The sequence below is a fragment of the Copidosoma floridanum genome, unplaced genomic scaffold (assembly GCF_036245765.1).
Source record: "Copidosoma floridanum isolate Cflo_tuat_1 unplaced genomic scaffold, Cflo_Japanese_pri ptg000034l, whole genome shotgun sequence".
Lineage (NCBI taxonomy): Eukaryota > Metazoa > Arthropoda > Insecta > Hymenoptera > Encyrtidae > Copidosoma > Copidosoma floridanum.
The window spans coordinates 599,886-627,410 of record NW_028321911.1 but is presented as its reverse complement, the minus strand read 5'-3'; the positions used below and the strand labels follow the sequence as shown (position 1 = coordinate 627,410).

Here is a 27,525-nt window from a genome sequence, read left to right as displayed (position 1 = left end):
CCCAGCCCCCCTTAGCCTCTCCTTGATGCAGCCCTGACTATAGGATGGTTGTTCTTAATCTTTTAGATACAATTACAATTAGGGTATTAAATATTTACTAGGAATGTGTAAGCATATGTGACAAACGTGAGCGTCACGTTAGAGATGTAATCACCGTAGGTGGTAGGAACTTGTTTTAAAATCATCGGAAAATTTGATGAAAGCGTACAGTCTTGTACTGGCCAGCCTATACGAGCTCGTACATCTGTTATGTTGTATTTAACAGTAATATATTGTTTATATTTAATCATTTATCGAATATTAAAATATTTCTTGAAACCACACCCAATTAACGTAGGTATACTCATCCCAACGATGATTGCATCACCTTTGTACATAATATCGTTTTATATAAGGTATATTTATATGTATAATTATCCTCGTCTGCCATATGATTTCATATAAGTGTAACTTCACACTTGGGCACCAAGCATCCACTGTCCACTAGTTTTTATAATTATGTATCTTGAAAAGCACAATTAAGTTAAGGTAGAGCAGATCACCTTTATTTGAAAATTGAAAAATAATAACAGTAATATAATACCATCACCGATAACTTTAAAAAAAAAACTTTTTCAGCAGTATGAGGATGGCAAAAAAATCGAGAATAAAATGAGAATACTATGAGAAAAAGTATGTGTTGAAAGATGAAACGCCGTGTATCACAATTTTGGGAAAAAATTGACTTTCTGGTAAGAAAAAGTTAAACAAAAGAACTGTACAAATATAAAAAATCTGTAACTTTCATACTTACTATTTTTTATATGAGCTTTAAATATTTCAAAGCTCGCAAGAAACCGATTTTTTTTTTTTACTGTCTTAATTCACAAATACTACCTGTTTTTCATAAAATTCAGTTAAAATGTGCATTCTTGTATTGTTTTTTTTTTTTTTTTTTTTTTTTTTTTTTTTTTTTTTTTTTTTTATTTAAGAGTTTTACTTCAGAATTGTATGGAAAAATTGTATGGTTAAAGTCTAAAAGTATTGTTAAAAAAAAAAAAATAAAAAATAAAAAAATTCCAAATATCTAGATCGAAAGATTAGACTTTTTTACGTAGATATCGACCATAAAAAGATGTGTTTTTCATTCTTACGTAGTATTGAAACGACAAACACGACGGTAGAGGGTTCACCGTGTGCCATCTGCTACCGTCTCTCCAAGTGTATGTAAATAAATATACCTAACCATGGCGTTTGCACATAGCAAGAAACTTTTTGATTGTTGCTTTGTATGACAATGCTTATTATGTTTAAAAGACAAGATTGTGTTATCGTTAGTTCGAAGTTTTTATAGATTTTGGTACTATTTTTAATTTTCTATGTAATTTTTTTTTAAATTTTTTTAAAGAGAAATTTGCATTATCAAACGATAAACAAGAAAAAATCATGTTGCTCACTCTCGCCCCAAAATTTTGGAACCGAAGAGATCGTACGAAAGAATTTGGCAATCATATTTTAATAACGGAGGATCTTTTCAACTGAGCAGAGAATCACTATAAAAAAACAAAAGTTTTTTTTAGTAGCAAATCTGAATATGAAGAAATTGCCTTACAACTGAAAGAACACACTTCTAATGCAAGAACGATTCCAGGAACACTGAATTATCAAGGGTTTATCCCCATTAATGATAATAAATTAATGCTAAAGAAAACGTCTTTAAGTAATCAATATGAAATCTTCCTGAAATTAAAAGGACGTAAAACGAGTGTAACTAAAAAGAAGCCAAAAACTAAGTTAAACATCGGTGTTTTTATTATTAAATACATTTAAAATACAAATATTATATATTTTATAGACATTTATTATTACTTATTAATATAAAATTCATGTATATGTAAATAAATTTTATCAAAAAATTTATTACTTATCAATTGCAAACCCTGGTTGTATAACTATTATTTACATCGCCAATACATATAGATGAAAAGACTGTAGCAGATGGCGCGAGGTGGACTCGCTGCCAGCGTGGCCACAGTGGCTCGCACCGTCTCGTTCGTTGTTTGAATACTACGTAAAAACGAAAAATCCTTTTTTTACTCTTGATATCTACGTAAAAAAGTCTAATCTTTCGATCTAGATGTTCCAAAAAATACCAAAAGTTGAAGATCATGAAGACATAACGTGTTTTTTGAACTTTTGCATTTTCTGAATTTATGGAGGCAAAATTGTGGAAATGGATGCCACCACTGCAAAGATAAAGAAAAAAATATATAAGAGTATGTGTTTTCATAATTTTTTTTTTACGTTTTGAGACCGAAACGACGAGTTGAAAACGTCATGTTTTACGCTCGCGCGAGCCATTTGTAGCGGCGCTAGGGCAGTTGACGTGATTGTCCCTATATATATTTTACTTTAAATGATTGTACAAAATTAACAGTAATAAATAAAGTTTCTTTCTACTTTATTTTAGGAAAGCTGCTGTACATTATCAGACTCAACACAAGTTTACCATCTCTAATAAATCTTCGATAAATTCTTCGATCATGAATAGGCCATCCAGCTGATTGTAAACTTTCCTTTGATGTTATTTTGGGTGTTTGTTGACACTTCTTTATAAATTTAATTCGAATTACTATGGTCTTTTACGGGCTGCAGTTCAGAATTAGAAATATTGTTTCCCCTGTACAACTAGTACATAACAGTGCGCATTTTATCCCACACTTCCAACAACCACATCTACTATCACAACCAGTTTCTCAGCTGCAGCAGACAGATTTAAGCAAACTTTTAGGAATAAATATCTGTTCAGTATTTTTAGGTAGTTCTAGATGTTTAGTTTGACCACGCCCAATCTGAAGCTTTCAGTTTGTTACCCAGCTAAGTTGGAATTTAAAAACAAACCCTGTAGAAGTGATATTTCGCTACTTCTTTAGTTGGTGGCAGTTTTTGTAACTTAAACAAATTTCTTGTGGTAGCATTTTGATACATTTCAACTTTATTAGCTTAGGAAAATATTTTCTCTTTAATATTAATACAGAGATGCAATAAGCTTTAATCCATTAATAGTTACAGCTTATTGCCCTGCATTACTTTTACAAAAAACTCCAGCGAGTTTCTATAAATTTCCGTTAGCCATTGGTAATTTAACAACAGTTTTTTTCCTTTACTAGTAAAAATTGAGGGCATATCACCTCAGACGTACAGAGCGAAAATTGTTACTTTTTTTCTCTCTTATATGGATAAACAACTATTTAGACCAATTCTCACAGCAGTCAAAATTTCAAACTGTTATGAAAAATAGTTTTTATATTATATAACATTACAAGTTTTGCACAACCTTCAAACAATCCGTACGAAATAAGTTAAAAGTTAGTCAAGTTTAAGAAAATATTAATGTTTAAAAAATGAAAATCATTAACGTATTAATTGACAGCAATGCGAGATAGAACGAGAGGAGCAGCCATTAGCATTGTCAAAACAACAGTCTGTTGACAGCTTACCACAAGGTTCGGTGCTTGAGCGGATTCTTCAAATGCAACAGTTACATCGCTGTGGCGACGACGTCATTGTCTGGCTCGCTGCCCAGTTCTCATCCCAAATTGATGACCAACTAATTTATGAAAACCTTATTGATACAAGCTTTTTAATTTCTACGCAACTTGTGGAGACAAAGGTGATTTCTTATTTATTTTTATTTTCAATATTGTTTTCCTCGTTTTTTTTTTCTTTTTTTTTTTTTTTTTTTTTTTTTTTTTCTCTCTTGTAAATTGGTTTCATGTAATCATTCCTTTAATTTTTTATTTTTATAGTAATTACTTGCCATGAAAAAATTGTTTTTAAGAAAAGATGACTTTGAAAACAGTTTCATTTCTTGCAAAAGGTGTGTGTAACAACTGAATTTATACTATGTTTTGCTTAACAGTTAAGACTTACATTTCATGTTTGGTATCATACTGTAAGATTTCTTTCAGGAGTGTTCGGCGTTCCCGAGCCGGACACCTATGGCAGACCTCCCGGAGGAGAGGTATCCAGTAGGTAGGGACAAGGTAAGCAAAGTAAGAGAAAAGATTTTGTGAGAGGATACGGGACGGCTGTTTATTGGCTGAAAAATCCTCGTCACAAATGGTATCCCTTAAGGTGGTTCTTCACGATGGTGCCGTATCAAAGCGACACGGGACCCTGTGGTTTTCTAATTTTCGATTAGCGTATTATTTGCAACATAAAATATGTTGTACTGGCACTTGACTATAATATCATTGCATTTACATACAAATAAACATGCTAATGAAGTCAGAGTAAGAGTTATGAAAAAATTTTTTTTTTACGCAAGGTTCTGAAAATGGCATGTACGCTCCTACTCAAGCAGACGTTGCCGCTGATTTCTGCATGATCGATAACTGATTACGTTTACGATTAAATATCGTATACTATTTCCCTGATTAGCCTATACTTTTGTTATATTATTAGAAAGCTAAAAAGTTCTTCTTTCACTACAAACTTTTTCTATTACGATCTTAAGTCTACTTTACGAGATATTACATGATATCGTAGTATGGAAAAGTAACCTACATAAGAATACATGTTAAAAGTGCATTTTTTGACTGACTTGTTTTCAAAAATTTGCCTGATAAAGGTACTTGAAATTTTAAGAGAAGATGCCTTACAACTTTAATAACAATCCCTCCAAGTTTCCCTGTAAGTTTAAGTAAATGGGTTAGGTGAAGAACCACCTTAAGTGGGGAAGTGTGTCACAGAATTAGGAAGGGACTCCTGGAGCCTAAGAATTTTCCAGCGTTTGAGTGAAAGTGCGAGTGATTTGATAGTGTTGCTAGGATCGGGGAGTAAATAAGTAAACTCGGAAAAATAATATAGGTGATAATTAATTTTATATTATACTATCATAAAAATAATTTTATTTCATATATACATGTATATTTATAAAAATTTGTTAAAATATTTATTTTTTTTGTTTATTGGGAGAGACCGTCGGCGACAAGTTCAGGTAATCGACGATACACAAACTGTGTATTCTCGTTAGGTAGGGTCGTTTAGTATTTTGGTGTTTTTCCAGCGTCTTAGCCTGGGTAACAAAGTGGTGCCACATGAAGAAATAATGCAGATGCTTGTAAACACGCGGGAGCTGCGCGCACTTAGACGTAGTATCACGACAATGCCGTTAGAGGTGCTCACAAAAACTTATTTTGAGGGGATTTAGCACAATTCGAGGAAGACGTGCCAGCGGATGAGGATGAGGGACAATTGGGACATAGTACCCCGAGGACGACGCATTTAAGCACCGTGGACGAGTGAGGGAGTTATAGCGTAGAGATCGGTTGGAATCGGAGAGAATTAAGAGCCCGGTGTCTCCATCAGGGCCAGGGGATACGAGTTCGACAAGGGGAACATCCGTACCAGTGCAGCAGAGAGGGGGGGACGAACACAAGTTTTTCAAGTTTTTGTTTTAGTAAGCAACATGAATGCAGTACTAACGTTTACAGAGCTTCGTTCTTCCTGTGGGTCTGGCGATCCCCTTGTTACCTGAGAAATTGTGTCCATACCCATCTCATGTTTAAAGATCATGACAGTGTGCCATTATTTAATTATCAAATTAAAAATAATTGATATTCTACAAGTTTATTTTAATTTTAATTTTAATTTTTTTTTTTTTTTTTTTTTTAGATGTATTATTTAGAAAACAAATACTTAATTAAATGTATTATGACACCATAAGTATAAGAAACCGAGTTTCTATAGTCGGCAGTGCTCGTAGCAGAGTGGGTAAGGTACTGGACTCATAAGCAGGAGGTCGAGGGTTCAAATCTCTTTGTAAGAAAATGTTTTTTCTTTTTTTTTTTTTTTTTAGAATTGTAAAAGAAAAAAATTCAAAGTGAAATAAAAATTATTGTGGGAAAAAAAAATTTTAAATTTGCTTAAAAATTCATTGCTTGGGAGTGTGAGGAGGAATGGTGGGTATAAAGGTGTGCAGAAGAGCACGGCACGGTTGGAAGATATACATATATAGTGGGGAGAGGGGAAGTGTATAGAGAATAGTAGGTGAGGGGGACGAGGTAAGAGGGAATTTTGAGAGGAAGAGACTCCGGGTAAACGACTTTCGTTTAAAAAAAAAAAAAATCTGTCGGTTTTAAAATTCCAGCCCCCCAAGTAACGCGATATAAAGAACTTCGTTCTAAAAAAATCACAAAGCTCTAAAGCTGTAGAGCTAGTTGTACTACTCTTTCCTGACGTCTTCTAGTATTACATCAGAGACGTCAGCATCCAAAGTACTTTTTTTTCGTATAACTCAGTAATTTTAATGACTTAAGATGGATATTGGCTTACGTCACTTGCCTGTTAAAGCCTGTCCCGTTTGCTTAAGTTTATTTTACCTTAATAGTTTTACTGTAAGGGTCACTGAACGCAGACCTCGGAGAGGATTGGGGATTCTTGGTTGAATTCTTGCATAAGTGTTGGAGCTAGTTGTACTGGAACCAAACGTCACCAGATATTACGCCAAGGACGTTAGTGTTTAAAACACTTTATTTCGTGATATTTGGTCATCTTAGTAATCCAGGGTAGAAGTTAGCATAAGTTGCTTCCTCATTTTAAAGTGTCAGACCGTTATCAGTAATCAGGATACCTAGCTGCCCAACTGACATTTCTGTTGTTGACACACTGCCAGTGAACGACTGTTATAAATGACATTCTGCTCAGATATACTATCATCAGTCCCACTGACTTCGATTGCAGGTAACTTTGATATGACTTTAACACTTCCTAGCCGATCCAAGTGACCTAAGGCGTGAAACTAGCATTTTTTTGCGAAACTTTAAGCTTATTCGTTGCTATTGTAATAAATTTTTTTCAGAGAAAACCTTACACACATCTTCTAAAAAGTGCCAAAAATCAGTATGCAGAACTTAAGAAACATTGGTTTAGTAGTTTTCACTATGAGCTATTATAACCTTTTTAGGGCTTTGTTTCACATTTAAGTGAGATTAAAAGATTGGTTTCTAACTGTTAAAAAACAGCTGAAAACCAAAAATAAAATTTATTATAATTTACGGTGGATGTAAATTTATAGCCATGTTGCTTAAGTGGTAGAGCAACTGTCTAGTAAACAGTATTTTGTGCTTTTAATTCATACCCAGACAAGTTTCTTTTTTATTCTTACGAATAGTTTGAAATATCTTGAAAAGTATAACTTTCCACTTTTTTAAATTCAATGCTAGAAAATTATTTGTCATTATAAAATAACATGGATGGACTTGAAAGGATTGGTACATTACCTTTATGTGTAATGAGTCTATTAATTTGTAAAAATGTTTGCGAGAACATACGGCAGAATTCATTACATCTATTTCAGAGCCATTTTATAATTACTGTTTTGAGTATACTTGCTAAGTTGCTGTTAATCATATTACTATGTTTATGCTCATTTTAGTCCTAGAATCATTTTTATTAAATAACTTTGTAAAAAATTTATGATTCATAATTTAACAGCAATGTTACAAACACTTCTACAATGACAATTTGCAATTTGCCAAGTCTCACTCAAAAAAATATTCTGCATATCCCTGCTGGAAGTGCTCCATATCTGTCCTGCTCCAAAATAAATAATCAGCTCTTCCTTTCAAATAGTGTTATGTATGTGCCATACTGTTGGTCTAATGCGTATGAAATCCGTATAGTAGATGAATGGTGCGCTTTTAGATCTAATTTCCGTTTCTCTTTCTGACCTCTTACGCTGTGTAGTCAATGTATAAAAACACATTCATGTATATACTCTTCTCTCATTTATTCTTGTACAGATTAAAACATTTTTTTATTCTCTACGTATTCCGTAATTGTCTTTTTTATACTTACGTCCTTTTTTCATCTTTTACATACACAAGGACGTTATACAATTGATTATAAAGCATTTCTTATATTTTGTGTTTGTTTTATAGTACATAGATCTCTGCTAATTCTGCACTTCACTCATACATATTTTTTCGTTCCACACACACTTTCACAAACACGAACACGCGAACACACACACATACATATAAATATATAGTTTTTGCCTCATAAGTAATTTAATTTATACTAATTTTAGTGACACACACACGCACGCACGCGCGCACACACACATGTGTGTGTGTGTGTGTGTGTTACTAAAATAAGTATTAATTAAATTACTTATGAGTCAAAAACTACCATTGCCTCGGATGATTACCAAACAGAAATTACTTTTCAAGATATTGTAGTTTTGTGTGTGTGTGTGTGTGTGTGTGTGTGTAGGGAAACGTTGGGTACAATGGACACAGTGGATCGAATGGGTTTTAGAATATTTAAAAAACTACAGTATCTTGAAAAGTAATTTCTGTTTGATAATCATCCGAGGCAATGATAGTTTTTGCCTCATAAGTAATTTTATAAGAAAATTTTTGATTTATTAAGTAATTAGCTGTCAAAATTTTATCACACAACAAGCACCAGAAAAAATTTTCTAACGTTCAGAGAACGAAGTGAAATGTTAATTTATCAGATTTTCACTATTGCGTTCAAAAGATGAGCTCTTTTGCTTTAATTTCGTTTTTTTATTTTTGTCTAGAATTTGTTGAAAGAAGATTACGCCGTGCTAAAAATCATGCCATCTGAGGGCATGAATGGGCACCAAGGTAGGAAACGGTGAGGACGGGTAGCCATAGGTGATGTTAGTCGCAAAGATTAGTAGAGAGATTGCTGACTACGGCCCGAGCTCACTTTTGGCCACTGTTATGAGCGCCCTGTCGCGCCCAAGCGGTCGAACCAGGCGCACAAATTTTTGTTTTATTCGAGAAGCGTGGAAGGGATATACCGAGTGTGTGCCTACGGATTTGTGTAGAAATGGGCATGTAGGCACATACTTCACAAATTCACGCTGAGTGTGCGCTTGCCGAGTCGCGTGGAAATGGGCTTGTAGGCACACATTATGAAGACGCATGGAAAGGGTATGACGATATAGTGAGCCTATAAAGAGGAGAGAAGTGCTTCTCCGCTTCTGACTGTTACTACATATAAGTATATATGTATAATGCAGCTGAGTGGAGCGAATGTGTGCGATGAGCGAGGCGATAAGTGTATTTTTATACAAGTATCGTATTCTCGTACACCAATACGCTTCAACCTGATATGATAAATATGGATGCTTTTTTCCTTTTCAGATTTTTCTGCTAACACGTCGTAATAACCATTAACTAAAGCCTAAGCTTTGGAGGTTCTCTGTGAACATATGCCACTTCTAAACTACGGTAGGCATGTTACATCGATAGCCAAGGTAGCTAATGCTTTCGTACCGACGAGTATCATTTTAGTCCTCGATTCAATTCCTGGCATTTTTTTTTTTCTGCAATTCAACAGATGTTTGTTGCATTATTATTAAATTTTTTTTTGTACATTTTTTTAATATTTATTAATATAACATGCGTCATACTACTTTATAAAAGGTAAGTACAAAGACAATTTTCACTGAGGTATTTTCATTCAACAATTATAAAATAATCAGCCATACCTTTAGTTTCTGGCAGCCAAATGTAATGATCTAGTCCGTAAGCTTTTCACTATTTTAATTACTCTAGAGGGATCAAACAATTTAAATTTTCTGCAAATTTACATCCCTTTTGATATCTCTCAATGATTCATAAGGCTTATGAAACATTACATTTATTATAGTTCATTGCAAGATCTCAAAATGGTCGAAATGAGGATTCAAGACAACGCAATATTAAGTTGTATGAAAATAATGGCTCTCAAAACATTGATAGATAAAATATTAAATGATTGCAAAATGCGTGCTATATCAGCCGTTTTCTTCCGCAATATTTTTTTGTCTAATCCACAAGACTTGATGAGAATAATTAAGCAACATTTTGTGACTCTTGTTGGTACACTAGCACTTGATCTTTCAATATTGTGATCGATAAATTAAAAGTAATAATGTCAGGCCAAGTCATGATAGTCATATGGAGCACTCTTGGTACAAAAGCTATATGATGTATTTATTTACTTATTTATAGAAGTTATGGGCCGTGGGCCCAATACCAATTAAATAACAGCGTGTTGCTGAGTGCAGCACATAAACAAATGTACAACAGCGTAGTATAATAGTTATGTTATAAAAATGACTAAGTTTTAAGTTATAAAGAATTGTATATAACGAGGTATATAATAAAGTAACTTACATAAATGTACAGTGTGTGTACATGCTTAGTAATTGAAAGTTACTTACAGTGTTAAGATTAAGTGACTGTTAATGATACCAAATATTAAAAATTAGATATTAAACAGTGCTACCTCCGTAGAATGAGCTTTCTAGTTTACAAGAATATTAATGGAGAAGATAATGAATAAAATAAAATATTATAAACTCAGTACCAGCAAATAAATAATTCAGGAGGTCGGAGAGTGATGTCGGACGCAACGAGCAACTGATTTAATAGTAAGATTTTTTGGAGATTATTTTGAAAATATGTGTATATAATGCTTTTTAATTAACAATTTTTCTTTTTCATTTATGTTTTTTTTATTTTTTTTAAATTATGAAAATATTAGCCTGCTTAAAAGATTCATGGGTCAAAACATGGTTTATGAAAAAAAAAACAACAAGATGTACGTGAGAAAAGAGCCAAGGGCATAAAAAAACTCACTTTATTAAAATACTAATACAGTAACTTGAATTTAAATTAATTTAAAATATTTACATTATACATATAATAATATACATACACATGTATAGATACATACACATTGATTCTTAATTACTTTCTTACATTTTTTACATAATGATAGTTGTATTAAAAAATTTTATATAATTTACTTTATATACAAGTAATACATGGTGAACGAAAAGAGCGCATAGTGATATGAATTTCTGTAGTATAGTTTTGACACATTTAAGAGCTAAGAATTATAAATCATTATCTGAAAATAGAAAAACAAATTTTTTTGACTTTGTTCTAAGGGCCTGAATCTTTAATCAGTCCATATTATCAAGACATGTCTGTATATTCAACCATAATGGGCTTGTTTCTAGCATCAGGTGGCGCTAGTGTGCTCATGTAAGATTTCCATAGAAGTATACCTATATATTGCATGAAATTCAATTGAAATCCATTTAAAATATAGGTATACTCCTACGGAAATCTTACATGGGCACACTAACACCACCTGATGCTAGAAACAAGCCCATTATCGAGACTATTTTTCTTCTAATCAATAATTACAACTTTAAATAGTACGGTATAAAAGTATCCAATTAATATGTTTATAAACTAAATCTTACACGAATTCTTTATTACCATTTATAACATTTTTCATAAATTCATGTATTTAAGTAAATCACAAAATAATTGAAGACGTATTTTGTTTCTTGATAAAACAAGGAATAAAAGCTCTAATTAATGTTTCTTTGAATACTACATAAGTTACCGAATACAACGATTAAAGTATGAGAAATTTTTATGGTTCATTAAAAAAAATTGGCGCTCACAAACTACAACATCTTTCATACTAATATTATTATAACTCATACGATCGTAATAGAGACAGACTCGGTAATAGGACTATCTACCCCGATAAATATACATTTAATACATCTAAAAATAGCTTTATGCCGAAGTTACATCATCAGAGATATATTTAACGCTATATATATAATAAACTTCCAAAAAAAAAATAATTTAAACGTTTTTTACAATAAGCATTTTACGGTTGTTAGTTTTTATGTGTTTTTTCGCCTTTGCTTTTCATTTTTGATTGTTCTCCCGAGAAGTTTTGAAAACTTTCACTCTTAACAAACTTTTGAAGACTTCTACTCGATGTTCATAACATGCATTATTCTTATCAAACCACTGAGGAAAGAGCTCGTTATTTATTTTTTCCACTACATCTGTTAAAGAAGTAATAAGTTTTTTTTGATGCCAAAGACTTTTATAATGTTTTTGAAAACCTTGCAATTGGCAAGAAATGATTTTAAAAAAAAATTCAGTGGGTCTCGACAAATACGCTATTTCTGAGAGTGTTTCATCAGTATGCTTATATTCTCTACATTTTGTATAAAACTCGTCATTGGTGACTCGTTGCTTAGAAATTTTTCATAAATATATCCTTACAATTAGAACATTTACTTTTTTTTAAAGCACTTTTGGCTGTGTATCCGCTTAAGAAAGTAATGGCGTTTTTTTCATACAAGCTTTTGGTATCAAAGTCTACTATTCCTTCTGAAACTATAGGCGAAAATGTTTCTATCATTTCAGCTGCTTACAAAAGTTCTTCCATTTCTCACATTTCTGCTACTTCTAGTTCATCAGGTAAATTATTTGCAATAGCTGCCAATGAATCCACAGTTTCGTTACTTAAGTCATTCTGATTCGAATTTACTAAGGAATGAGTTTCTAAAATTTTGACGCTACCTTATTGACGAGTATCTATAAAATCAGTAGAAAGACTATGCCTAAAAGTAAGGCGATACATACGGCAAGTTGGATTTGGATTAAAACCACCCCTTCCTCGGCATCTCAAATTAGTATGTTCTACGCTATCTTGGTTACAAAGACCAATCGCTACTTTGAAGTTCAGATCGTTTAATTCTCTTTTTATATCATCAAACAGCTGCAACAAACAGTTGGTAGTCAAGGACAAACCAATAAAACAAGGCGGCCTACTTACTCGCTCGGATTTTCCGCGTAAACTCGCATTAATTGTGTCCTCCATTGTCTAGACCATTTAAGAAAATTAATCAAACATTCTTCAATCTCCGGGTTACGACGTGACAGCGGTCGCTTTTGCTGTTCAAAATTGCGCAATCTATAGGAATTATAGGCATCAATCACAACATCCATTTTTTTCATGCACTCAGCCGATTGCTCCCACGGATCAGACACCAATCCATTCCCATCGCCTTTCATGGTAGCTTCGCCAGCAGTTCTTATCACTGCAACCATTTGCCTACTTAAAAGTTGAAAAGCTAAACTCACTTTCATACAGTCAAAGTTATTTGGGTTAAAATGAGTGTCACTTAAAAATGCTAATGAATTCGAGGTATCGTTTGAATTGTCTATTACATAAGTTTTAACCAAGTCATTATAAGACATTATAACTTTGCCTTGTATGAAAATATATTTATGTGCTCTCAACTGATACAGCGAACGTTTAATGAGATGCGGCCAATCAAAAGCAGCAAAAATTTTCTTGCCCTTATGTTGAAAAAAAGGTTCATCAATACTAATTTTCAAAAATTTATTAAAAAGTGTTTTGTTATTTGGACCTTGGTCACAAACAATGATTTTAACAATTACTCTTATTCTAAATAATGCTGTCAATATTTCACGCCAAAGTACTAGCAGTTGTTCAGCACTAGCACCATTTTCATTCAATCCGAAACATAAGAGTTGACGCCAGGGATTTTTGGCATTCATGCTATCTAAACAAAACAATAGGGCATGTTTAGCAACGTTTGAATTTCTAAAACTACCACCCAAATCTTCAAGACCCTTAGTTTGGTCGTATTTTGCAGAATATTCTTCCATACTTTTGATGCTCATCTCATCAAATTTCAATGAACACATCCGTTCATTTACTGGTAGCTTACTCAACTTTTGCTCAATTTTACTCAAAACATTTTCATTTAACCCTGGCTTAACATCTAATTGGGCTATCCAACTTCTTACAGTGGATTCTCCAGCCAACCTAATCCCTAATTTTACCAACTGGTTGTAATCAGCAGTTGAATGATAGTACATGATTTTGCATGAATTTTGTTCTTCAAGTGTGAATTTTTATCTATTCTTTGGCTTAAATTTCATTACTATCAAAGTTTTCCGTGATTGACTGAAATCTGTGTCTTTAATCAAATCGCTTACATCTGTAGCTTGTTTTACTTTTTCTACACATACGCACCGTTTTAGTCGAAATGATTCATCTTTAATATTTTTTTGAATTTTTTTCAAAGACTTTACTTTTTCTTCTAATAATTTTATCCGATGCTCTAGAGATCGTGTATACTGCTCACACTTGACTGAACAAAATGTTCGGTTTAAAACATCTTTTTTTTGTAACTCATTTTTATTTCGCTCAGACGCAGGGTTTTTTTGAGGTACAACTAAATTGGGCATGCCATCATTCATACTTTTACTGACATCCACCATTTCATAATTAAAATAAATTTAGTTTGATTCACTTTCATCAATATTTAAGAATATATCTTTTCCAGAAAGGTACAATGAATCATTCAAATGTTTCGTTACACTAAACGATTCATTGTTTTTAAGAACATTATAATGCGCTTCATTACTTTTTTCGTTGGTAGTTTTAACCGGTACGCTATTGTTAGCTGTGATTTCTTGTTGTCCTCCAAAATCAATTTCCATTGGTTGATCTGGTCCATTGGCTTCGATTGGTTTTTCTTGATGTTGGCTTTCTTGTAGTTCCTTGTTTGCTGTGGAATCCGATATTTGTGGAATAATTTGAGTTTCTGCCGATTGCCAATTGATTGAAACAGCGGTGGTACACAAGCGAATTTTTTCTTGGATATTTTGTACAAAATCATCCTTTGAAAAATGATTCGCATACAACCCTGCAGATCGTAATGAAGATGCCACCCAACGTAACAGATTGTTGTTACCCAAGTATGCAAACAATATTTTGCGTTATTTTTGCCATACAGAAAACAAATGGAATGTGTTAAGCTGCTGTCAATTTATTCTCAAAATTTACTTTTATAGTTTTGCATTCAAGATAATAAATTTGAAACAAACAAAGATTTCTTTTCATTTCAACGAGTTATTCAACAGATAGTTACGTAAGCAATAAGTTTGCTCGAAAAGTTTGACAACGCATTTATTGCTCTTTAATATTATTAAAATGTTTTCAAATTTTTTAATTTAATGATTGTGATTTCACAAAATAAATAAATTTAACTATTAACATGTAATCTAAATTTTTGATAAAAAATTTTTTTTTAAATCATCAAAAATTTTTTTTGGATTGAAAAATTTTTCTATAGGACAAATAAAAAAATCCTTATATACCATTTTCGTGGCAAAACATTATTTATCTGATTTTACCCCAAAATATGAAAGTTTTCAACAAACAATTATTCTATAATAGGTACAAGGACAAGCAAATTTTTTATTTCGACCTTATATTCATGTTTAGCAACCCAAAAAAACCCCAAGTAACAGTCTCAACTGTCTACGTTAAAAATTTCTATAAAAGTCCAAGAGATGACGTTGATACTCTCCACCCTGGACACCAGGTACTTCAGAGATTATCGCTGTCGTCATAACTGTGTTCAGTGACCCAAAAAAAAATTCCCGAGAGACCATTTTGACGGCTGAATATCAAGTTTACGAAATTTATCACCATGTCACTTTTTTGGGGTGCCTACAGAGGGTTGAAACTACTCTAGTTTCTTAAATTTATATTTGACAGAATAGGTTAAGGATAAGAAATATTACTAAAGATTCTGGGAACACAATGCAAAAGGTTCCATGCAAATCAGTTGTGTTTTCCCATTTTTCTACCTTTCTGGCTTATTTACTAGAATGAATTTATAATTTTCAGTTGCGTATTCGTTCTAGATTTTTAGCTACACAATCTGAAACTCTGAACATGGGTGTTTCTGCCTTAAGCGGTTGGCGTAAAATCATTTTAAAATGATCCGTCTCTTCGTATTTAGTCGGATATTTAGAATTTTATTTATTGTTCATACAGTAACAAACAACATATATATATACACACATAATATTCATTCGGGTCTTAGTTCTACATTTTTAGCTATAAAAAAAGTCCCTAGTTTTTACCCCTGTTTATTGAAATAAAATAATAAAGTTATCAAAATAAGTACTCTTGTGCAAAATTTAGAAGGTCCCAAAAAAATTGTAGCTTGTTTTTATTTTCCGGAGTTTGGCGATCAGAACTTTTTTTTGACAATGTTTTCTCAAACGCATTCGCATTGAAATGATATACATACATACATATATATATATATATATATATATATATATATATATATATACATATATATATCAATGGTAATGTCAAACGTTGTTAACGAAAAAATAAAAAAAAAATTGAGGTTGTAAAAAAACACGGATTTTGAACGCTTTTATCTTTAATTCTACGCGACCGAGTTCTTAAACCAACGATTAATTAAATATAAGTGGATTAACGCTTACCTGTGTTTTGAATCCATGTGATGTGGCGATCCTTTTGATTTGTGGCATCTGGAAATCTGTAGAGCTTTTCACCGGAAAGCTTCGATTTTGGGCAGCCCCTGTATTGACAAAAGTCGTACGGTCTTGTTGCCATTTTTACTTAATCGCTGAAAAAACGTCGTAGCCCGAGCATCACACAAACGTAATATAGCCAAAAGCAAACTTATCAATGACAAGAAAGCGAAAATTCTTACCAAAACCACTTTGTTTATATTGTCATTATACTTATAACATTATACACAATTACTTTAATCACGTGTATAAAAAACCTGCAACAGGCAGCTGCCACAACAACAAATCTAAACTCGCTGATGTAGCCTCCGACAAAAAAAACCTCTGTTTACGTTGTTCCACTTTATTCAGTCACGCACTTGTTCGCACACTAAGTGTCACATGCAACACGTGTACACATTAGGAATGCAGGTCAGACAAACATTAATCAGAACAATGTTTAACCTTGGTAGTTGTCGTACTAACGGTCGATGTGTGTATGCACAACAAAAAAAATGAGAAAGTACGTTATCTGCTGGCTGTCACATCAACGCGTGATTTAAGCTATAATACATAAGACAGTCACCCGTCTTAATGCGGGAATCATTCTAGAAGGTACGGGACAATCTTTAAATAATTTGCATGGAAACTAAAGGTATGGCTAATTATTTTATAATTGTTGAATGAAAATACCTAGGTAAAATTGTCTTTGTACTAACCTTTTATAAAGTAGCATGAGGCATGTTATATTAATAAATATTAAAAGAATGTACAAAAAATAATTTAATAATAATGCAACAAACATCTCTTGAATTGCAGAAAAAAAAAATAAAAATGCCAGGAATTGAATCGAGGACTAAAATATAATACTCGTCGGTACGGAAGCATTAGCTACCTTGGCTATCGATGCAACATGCCTACCGTAGATTAGAAGTGGCATCTGTTCATAAAGAACCTCCAAAGCTTAGGCTATAGTTTATGATTATTACGACGAGTTATCATAAAAATCTGAAAAGGAAAAAAGCATCTATATTTATCATATCAGGTTGAAGCGTATTGGTGTACGAGAATACGATACTAGTATAAAAATACACTTATCACCTCGCTCATCGCACACATTCGCTCCACTCAGCTGCATTATACATATATACTTATATGTAGTAACAGTCAGAAGCGGAGAAGCACTTCTCTCCTCCTTACAGGCTCACTATATCGTCATACCCTTTCCATGCGTCTTTATAATGTGTGCCTACATGCCCATTTCCACGTGACTCGGCAAGTGCATACTCAGCGTGAATCTCCGAAGTATATGCCTACATACCCATTTCCACACGAATCTGTAGGCACACACTCGGTACATCCCCTCCACGCTTCTCAAATAAAAAAAAATATGTGCGCCTGGTTCGACCGCTTGGCCGTGACAGGGTGAACGAAACAGTGGCCAAAAGTGAACTCGCGCCGTAGCATTATAGTCAGCAATCTCTCTACTAATCTCTGGTTAGTCGGCTGTCGTATAGGTCTATAGAGCGCTTCATGAGTATAGGTTATGGCTTATCGTTTTTTTTGTCGGTGGTGATTGTTTGTAAATAAAAGCTTAAGTTAAACAAATTACAATGGTACGCAAATACCGAACAAAAGTTAAGAAGCGTTTATGGAAAGACGGAGATGTACAACTTGCCATAAGCAGTATTAATAGTGGAAAATCCATTAAAAGTTGCGTAATTGAGTTCGGTGTGCCAAGAAGCACTTTACAAAGAAAATTCCGGGAATCCGCAAAAAAATCTCGTGAAGTTAAAGATAGGTCAATCTTTATTTAAAATAGCATCTAAAGTTGACGTATTTTTATTAAAAATTGATGTAAATCAAATTGTTTAGTTGAATTGGGTCTTACACAAACCTTCTTATTTATCCAAGAGAAAGCTCTTCGTAATTATATTTGCGATATGCATAGAAGAATGCTGGGGTCGTTGCAACGTTGATGAGACAGGTTTCTCAGTTGCTCCAAAATCATACCAAAAAGTTGTATCTCAAAAAGGGCTGAATCAAGTTGGAGGACTTGTTACTGCAGAGAGGTGAAACTGTTACTGCAAAGATCTGTATGTTAGCTGATGGTATATTCGTGCCTCCAATGTTAATATTTCCTAAAGTCAATAGAAATAAAGAGTTTTTGGAGGTAAAGCCAGCAGGTGCTTGGGCAGAGTTACATAGAAGTGGATAGATGCAGCTCGACATATAACTTTTTCTCATGCCTCGAAGGATAATTCTGTGTTTTTGGTCTTGGACGGACACTCTTCTCACGTCAAAAACTTGGAAGTTCTTCATCTGGCCAGTGACAATGGAGTTATGATAATTTTTTTTCCTCTGCACTGCAATCATCGGATGTAACCCCTTGATATTGGCTTTATGAAGCCTCTAAGTCAGTATTCCTGTGAAAAACTTCATCTCTATCATCGAGAAGATCGAAAATTTACAATGAAGGAAGTTTTTTATTCGTTAGAAAAAGCATTTATTAGAGCAGCGAAAATGGAAACAGGTATAAATGCATTCCACGAAACAAGATTGTATCCATACGAACTATTTGTATTTTCACCGTCTGATTTTGTAAATTCATGCACTGATGTACCCAGTAATACCCAATGTACTATAAGCAGCAATGGTGAATTTGTTATTAACTTTTATGTAATTTTATTAAAACACATAATGTTTAGACTAGTTTTTTCTAATTACTTGTTCATATGTATAAGGAAAAAAAAATTATTTTTCAGAACCCACAGACTCAACTGTTGACTACCCAGCAGTCATAAAAAATTAAATTAGTGGGTCAGAAAACTGTCAGCCAGTTGCACCAAAGCAAAATATCGACAATGTGCCTATCATTCCATTGCGAGAAGAAACTATTTCAATACCTCTTTCTTATATCTCACCGTTGGTTAGGTTTTCGGTAAAAATCAATACCTTACATTACGGTCATACTACTTTATATTAAATGTTAGTTTTATTTTAAAATTTTGTAGAACCACGGTTTACTTGTAACTCAAAAAGAAAAAGCCACATCAACGAATATTTCTTCAAATCAACATGCAAATGTGACCAGCATCGCTGATTCTAAGAAGGTTAACGAAATTAATTTAGATTATTCTTTCATCCAACAGAATAATGCCCTGCGTACTTGTATGAGTAGTAAAATTTAGTGTACTAAGCTAACAGTGACAAACCCCATAAATCAAACTCACAATCAGTCTATCAAGTTTGCTGAAGTTTTGCCATCGATACAGCCAGTCCATGTGACTCAACATTATAACAGTCGTAATATGCAAGTAAGGCAAGATCTAATAAATGCGGTCAAATCAAAAAAAGGAACAGCTGCAATAATAATATCAGATGAGTATAGTTAACAGCTTATTGACGCGAAAGTAAAAAATATCAAAAAAGAAAAGTCAGTAAAAAAGGTATCAAAGCCAATAATAAAATCAAACGTTCAATTTAATACAATCATAAAAAACTCAGTCAACCATGCTCCATTAAAAAGATTTCAATTCAGAGTGATCAAATAAACGTAAGCTCTTTAAAAAAAGGTAATGTAGATTGAATTATTGATAATGTTGTACTTAATTTCGATCAATCTAAAGAAGTAGCTGAGGAAATGAGTTTGTCCATTGAAGATATGCATATGGTTTTTGAAAACTTTTAATAGTGTTTAATTTCTTTTCTTCTCTAGAAAGTGTCTTGTGATACTACTACAAAAAATCTCGAACTAATAATTTTATGATAAACATACGTAAAAATATCAGTATTTCAAACAAACTACCAAATCCAAACATGGTTCCAAAAATAATTAGTTCGTAAAAAATGTGTTAAGAAAACTGAAGTATATTAAAATGATTGATTTTAACTTCATGTTAAGAGCTGTTGATATATAAATTATTGAATATACTTACTTGTTAAAATTATTAAAACGCTTGATATTTGTATGCAATACCTTTAACTAAATCATTGAAAAAAGCTGAACTTTAGTTTATGAACATGTAATAACCACATTTTTAATTAAATGGTTTTACAAATTGCAATTATTTATTAACTGTCCTTATTTAAACCTTAATAATAATCTACATTTTATTTTATCATAACCTTCCTGCTCATCGTACCCTTAGGTACGAATCATTGCCGTGCTCACCATGCCCTACCCTCGGCTTACTCATACTCTAGTGAGGCATGAGTGGGCCATATGAGCATTCTTGTATTCCTTTTTTGTAAAATAATTTAAAAAAAATAAAATCTTATAAGTTTAAACAAATTACAACTTCGACTAGTGCTGATAAAAATCCGTTTTAATATTAATAAAAAAATTAAATTTGTTTATAACAGTTTTGTATTCAAAAAATGGTGCCCATTGTACCCAACTTTATCCTATAGTCAGCATACAGTCAGCATATAGTGTTGTGCATATTTATATTGTCGTATGGTAGTGTGCTGCTGTGCAGTTTCCACGTATGCAATGTACGCATGCACATATGTACGTGTGTGTAACTTGTTAACAGAATAATAGATACAATCATGAAAGTGTGCAGAGATAATGAGTGTATGTGTGGTGTGTGTGTACTTTCTACTTTTACTGTGCAAGTGTGGACATGTATGCCTGCGTGCATGTGTATAGAATATAGTAGTTAATATCAATACTATACATACAAGTTAAGATTATTATTTTAATAAAGCACATTAACTCATAATTGTTGTGTATCGCAGATCGATGCAGATAGCTAATATTTATTAAACGGGTATATATAATCTTACTAGTATATAAAGCAAAGTCGCTAAGACCGTTGTAATCGCTAACCACGAAAATTACTGAACCGATTTTGCTGAAATTTTGCATACTGATTTTTCATGATTCTGAGATGGTTTTCGCATAGTTTTTTTCTTGAAAAAGTTGATAACAATAGCAATAAATAAGTTCAAAGTTTTACTAAAATAAGCTAACTTTGCGCTTTAGTACAGTAGCATTTACTAGGTGGCGTTGAGGTAAAATTGAAGCCACCCGCAACCACAGATAGTGAAGAGTTGTTATAAGAAACCCCATCGAGAATACAGTCATCGCAGTCGATCACCGGCACTACACCAAGAACAGAGGAGTTCGTCGTGCAGCTGAGCATCCTGGCTACTGATGACACTCTTCTTTTATGGGCAAGCGAAATAAATCGATTTTTACCCCAGATCCCTAAAATAAGCGAGTGCCACGAAAAAACAGGCGTTCGGAACGTCAACGTCTCTGGTGGAATACTAGGAAACGTTTCTACCGTCAGAGAATTTTCTACTTCAAATGCGAGCCAGGGAAGACAGCCCTGAAGAGTACGGAAAGCCCGGCCTCCTTAGTGGTCGTCCCAACAGCATATCTACAGAAAAGGTATTCTCCAGGCCCACTTTCCTGACTATCAATAAATGGTTGGTTATCAGAGGAACGACCTGAAAATGAGATATTCTTTGGTCAGTGGCGTACTTCCCTTCCTGTACGGTCTCTGTACACAGAGACTCAAAGGATAAGCGCCAAGCTACCCGCAGCTGGCTCTCCATCATCAACAGCAATAATCAGAAATAAATGGAAATCTCACCTCTGGCCCTTTTCAGGGCCACTATAAGTATTTACGTTCCCTATTTAACCATCGATCTCATTGGTTCTTTTAAGGGCCACCTAAGTTTAAACAACCTTGCCAACAAATACATTTTTACTACCATTTCCGGAAACGATTCGTCAACTAAAAGACTGTATAAAACTGGCCACTATGAAACCAAGTCAGTCATTCACTGGCAGACGTCACGAGTGGAGTTGTTCGTCGCAAGGCTGAGAACCCCGGTGACCGACGATCTTATATTACCCTCTTAACTTCAAGCTTTCAACCGAAAATCACTGATGCTCTCCAAGGTCTGCGCTTGAAGAACCTAACAGCTATGAAGAAAAAATAATACACGTGAGCCAACGGGCAAGCATCACGAACCAAGATCACAAAAATAACTGTTTAAGTCTGAAAAAAAGGTGCTTTAGACACCGTCTTCGACGTTATACCAGGAGACGTTGGGAAATAGCTCTACAACTAGCTCCAAAGCTTCAAACCCTGAGGTATCCAGGCAGTCACGTTTGCTGGAAACTTCAGTCAAGAAAGACCTTACTTAAGAAGCTCACTGGTCCTTTTCAGGTTCATCGGACTTTGAACTACCTTGCCAACAAATACCTTACAACCTAATTAAGTTAAAAAAAATAGCCTTTAGGGCTAACAAGAGTCTCAATTATGCCAAAAGTCGCAAAAAGTCGAATTAGAAAGAAAACTTCAAATGCATCTTGTAAAAACAATTTTAGGTGTCACGAAAAAGACGAAATAATTTATTAAGTGAGAGATCAGCTTTTTACTATAACCCTTATAGTAATCTCTTGAATCTTTTAGACTTTTAAATAGGTAGAACATGTATTTGTATTTTTGTTGCGATAAATAACGTAGAGGTTATACTCCAGGACTTTGTTGCTCTGGTAATAATATTGTGAGATAAGAGAAAAAAATTTTTTAATGATGAATTTTTTGTGAGCTTTGAATCTTTACAGCTTTAAAAAATAGCCCTTTTCGTAAGTTATATGGGAGAAGCTGCAAATCGACGGCCCCTTATGGCCAATGATTATTTTATGGCATAAGGAACGCACGGTACTTTTCAGCATAATTATATTTTTTTTTATTTTTACAGCTTATTATTCGGCCAAATAAACTGTACGACTTCCCTTTCTTCGAGTATAACCCCGGTTAATTTGTGGTGGTAACAATCGGCTAAGAATATTATCTGTACCGAGGAAACTCTAAGATTAGGAACCAACATACAAACAATGATTGTGTTTATATGTCGGAGGGCGGGTTCGTGGCCCTGTGTCAAAGAGCGAAATTGCTCAAATTGCCGATTATATACAATACTTAAAAATATTTATTATCAAGTTTTAAAATTTATCTGTTGAATAATCAATTAATTCCTGCACCATATACAGCAATTGTTTATTGATTATTACTTTATTGAATTCTCCTGAATATTTCCTTAATTTAATTAATTTAATAATTTAATATCTTTGTTAACTCATTCAATATTTTTCCAATCTAATATCTTTTTTTATTTTATTCCTGTCCCTTTTTGGGGTCCAGATAATATTCTCAGTTTATTAAACGATTTCAACTCTTAACAGCTATTTTTCTAGTTTTTATCTTAAACTATAAAAAGGAACTCGCAATCTTATGTGGAGGGGAAGGTTTGCTCAAATAAGTACAATCAATTTATTTTTAATTATCTTATATTTATTCAATCATATGATTCTAAGGAAATTATATCTTAAATTTTTTACATGTCTTAATTGTATTTGAGTGATCGCAATTATTTACGTTAATAATAAAAAACAATATATAATATACTCGATAATTTACTTAAAATTTATCCGCCCTTTTACTAGAGAATTTTACATAATTTGAATTTGAATAATGACAATTTGAATTTTCCTTCCTTAATATCTCTGCTTAAACACGTTAGGTTAGACTAATGCGAATTTTTATTACAACCGCGGAAAGTAAGGGTTAGGTAACTACCTATCCGATCAAGTCACGTAAGGTTAGGTCGTTCTCAGGGCCCTTGGGTGTCTTGAGCACTGCTCAAGTCATCAACCCAGGAACTTCGCCTAAGAACGTGGTCGCTAACCCTAGTGCCTCGACTACTTGGGGATGCGTCGTCTCCACGCTTAAAGCGGTCGAGCACCGAAAGTCCAAGTAGGTACCGGTTAGTGGAAGTGTTACCTTGTTGATGGTGTACACACTTACTTTTCAGCTATCGGCCTTCGTACTTCGTCTCTTTCTCTCCCTTCGTGCTCGTCGCGGTATTGTACCGGTGCACGGGAAAGTTCCAGGTCTGGGTGAGCAACGGATATACCGCGTGCCAGGTTCGCTGGAAGATGAACCGCCTTTGCATTGCGCAATGGTGCCTTTTATGCTGACGTTATTTCCTTTTGAGTAGCAGGTTTTCCCGCGCTCTAGCGTTTTCTTAACGTACTAGACGCACATTCCCCGCGCGCGGCGTTCAAATTTGAATTTGAAAATAGGAATTTTTTTTATAAAATGAAATATATGTATGTACAAAAAAAATTGAATTGTCTATTAGACGGATTTTTTTTTATAAGAAAATATTATAAATAAAAGAACATAAGTATAAATGTAAAGCGTGTATTATAAATTCTAGATAGTGGAAGTGCCCCCTTGCATCTGCCCCCTCTAATTTGTGAAAATAAAAAAAAAATTTTCTTTGAACAAATTAGGTTTGAGGAATAAGTTTTGTTTGTTATTATTAACATCATTTCCTTTTAGATGTCTCATTTTTTTAACCAGCAGGAACTTTTTCTTTAGAGGTAATGGGCTCCTTTCCGAGGCACGTTTGCAAAAGAATTTTCTTTCTATGGTTACATAATTTATACAGGATTGTCCCTTTTAGTTTATACCGATTATATTCCTGTCCATTTATTATGTTTTGTTTGGTTATGTGCCATTTTTCATCGTTTGATCGTACGTTAGATGTCGATTTTGATTGTTCAGGTATATTATCGTTTGGTTTTCTTGCGAATATTTTTAATGTATTGAAATTCTCGGTACTTCTTCGGTCCTTTTGATTGATGTGTCGGTTTAACGAAATGGCTACCACGGTTTTACTCCTCTTGATTGATGATGTTTTAAAACTGTAATCCAATATATACGTAGGAAATTGGTGTAATATCGAAACGATTGCTAATACTTTGATCTCTGTGGTAGAATAATTTTTCTCTGCCCCCTGTATTGATCTATTTGCAACGTATATTCCTCTTTCATTACCATCGCATGAGATGACTCTGAGTGCGATTTTACTAGTATTTATTTTTACTTCAGCTTCGGATTGTTTCTTAGCTTCAAGAAAAATTTTACCAATAAATCTACATGTTGGAAACTTAATTACCGGAAGAGTAGGGAAAATTTTCCGTGCGTCGTTATATTTCTTATAAATGTATTCAAATGTACTTGGTAATTTACTCCCCGTATGTATTAAGGCCTCTAGTTCAACGCCTTTTATCTCAATATCGATTTCTGGGCATAAAAAAGCTTTATTGGTTAATTGACTTTCGCTGTGTGGTTCTTCTAGCAGTGTCTGTCTTAAATCTTCGAATACTGTATGTATTTCTGGTTTGACTACTGAATAACTTTTTATTTGATTTTTATGGCAAATTGAGTAGGAATGGCATGCATTTGTAACAATATTAGACTTATTCTCCTCAGTCACTTTTTTTTCAAGCTGGTTATCAAATGGAACCAAAACTGTATATGTACGAGGTATCAAACATTCTTGAGCCTTGATAAGTAGATTCCCTTGATTATTGTTAATTTTCGACATTATTTTTAAATTTTTATTTCCATGTGGTAGCGTGGTAGTGTGTAAGGTGTTTATGTTATTTTTTTGTTCGGGCTTGGATTCATAATTTTTTAATATACTTGTCTTTGTAATGCCCCCTCTGATCGTTGTATCCCATGAAGTATAGGTTTGATAATCTTTAGGGGTTTGGAATACAACGTCTATTCGTTTTCCTGATTTGGGATCTCTTCAATTAAATTTATTTGAGTTCCCTGGGTCCCTCGATTGTATGAGCTACTTTGTGGTCTTTCTACGTATGGTCGATTGGAACTATTATTGTTGTTGTTAGTTTGTTGGCCTGAGTTCGTATTTCGGTTTATGGTGGTATTACTTGTATTGTTACTGTGGTCACGCCGATTGCTATTGGGTGGGTTTGGTGTTTAGGCTCGGAAGTTGCTATGATTTCGCGTAGGGCTTGAATTTATTTGTCTCCCAGAATCTATGTATGAATTTTCTCGAATCGAAATTGAGCTATTTAACGCGCCTACTGCATCCATAGAATCTAAGAGTTTTATGAGATCGTCAATTTTGTTAATTCCCCGAAGAATTATAGACTGCTGTATAACTTCGTCAAAATGATTTGCGAATTTCTCAACGGCCTCCGCTTTAGTGGGTGGTGCTGATAACATTTTCACGTAACTATACAAATTTAACACGTATTCACTACGGCTCATATTATTTGTGGCTTCGTATGCATTCCATTCGAGCGCTCGACGAACTTTAGCTTGTACCGTCGTGTTCCAATATTTATTCAAAAATAAAGTTTCAAAATCATTCATGGAATTTATTCTTTCTTCGATGTGCTGAAACCAATCAAGTGCCGGGCCTTTTAATGCTTGAGATAATACTAATTTAATCGTGTCAGTTTCTATGGAAGTTATTTCAATGTAAGTTTTTGAGGCTTTAAGGAATTTGATTGGTCGATCACTTGCAGCTGCGCTAAAAGTGGGTAAATCTACTTTCAATTGAGAAACTCCTCTGCCTTGTACGTTATTTAATTTTCGGGTGATGATCAATTCCACGTCTTTTTTGTGTTGGGCGATAGCCTCGTATATGCGATCATCTTCCTGTTCTAAATTGACTATGGCTTGAGTTTGTGCCGTGACTGTTTGATTGAGTTTTTGGAATGTTTGTGTTGTTTTCCCTATGTTTAGTGCGAGTTGATCGAATTGTTTATTTAAGTTATCGAGTATTTCTGATTGTCTAATAAGTTCTGCCTGACGTTGTGCGTTTTTAGTACGTATTTGATTTTGAGTTTGTGTGAGTCGTTCTATATGGGTCTCCAGTGCATCGTACGTATGTGTAAGTCGCATCGATTGTTCTTTCAGTGTGTTCGTTTGTGAGATGACTTTATTTACTTTGTCAATAATTTGTTCCGAATTATCCTCGGGGTTGAGAGGTAGGATTTCAGCCGTTAGCTGCTTTTGGACCCCTATGACCTCGAAAATATTTCCATCATTTCCACCCACTGTATTTGGCTGAGGTGACTCCTCTAATGGAAAAATTCCACTTAAGTTATCTTCGTTTTCCCCGTGGATCTGAGCCGTTACTTATTGTGTTTCTTCATTATTGCCCCCTCGTCGTGTTTTAACCATTTTTAAGGCAAACGAATAATATAAAACGTTTGATAAAATTTTTTGCACCTGTTTAAACACTCCCTCTTACGATTGCGAGTCCCACCAGGGGTACCATTTACGACTTCCCTTTCTTCGAGTATAACCCCGGTTAATTTGTGGTGGTAACAATCGGCTAAGAATATTATCTGTACCGAGGAAACTCTAAGATTAGGAACCAACATACAAACAATGATTGTGTTTATATGTCGGAGGGCGGGTTCGTGGCCCTGTGTCAAAGAGCGAAATTGCTCAAATTGCCGATT

At 33.8% G+C, this 27,525-nt stretch overlaps 1 protein-coding gene across 1 annotated transcript in view; it reads left to right on the top strand.

Annotated features, from left to right (window-relative positions):
• The window catches only part of LOC149373234 (inositol-pentakisphosphate 2-kinase-like), a 263,622-nt gene that overhangs the window by 182,180 nt on the left and 53,917 nt on the right, over positions 1-27,525 (top strand). The window contains exon 3 of the mRNA XM_089597627.1: positions 3,413-3,652. Coding sequence (XP_089453753.1) covers positions 3,413-3,652 — 240 coding nt within the window. The remainder of the gene's footprint in view (positions 1-3,412; positions 3,653-27,525) is intronic.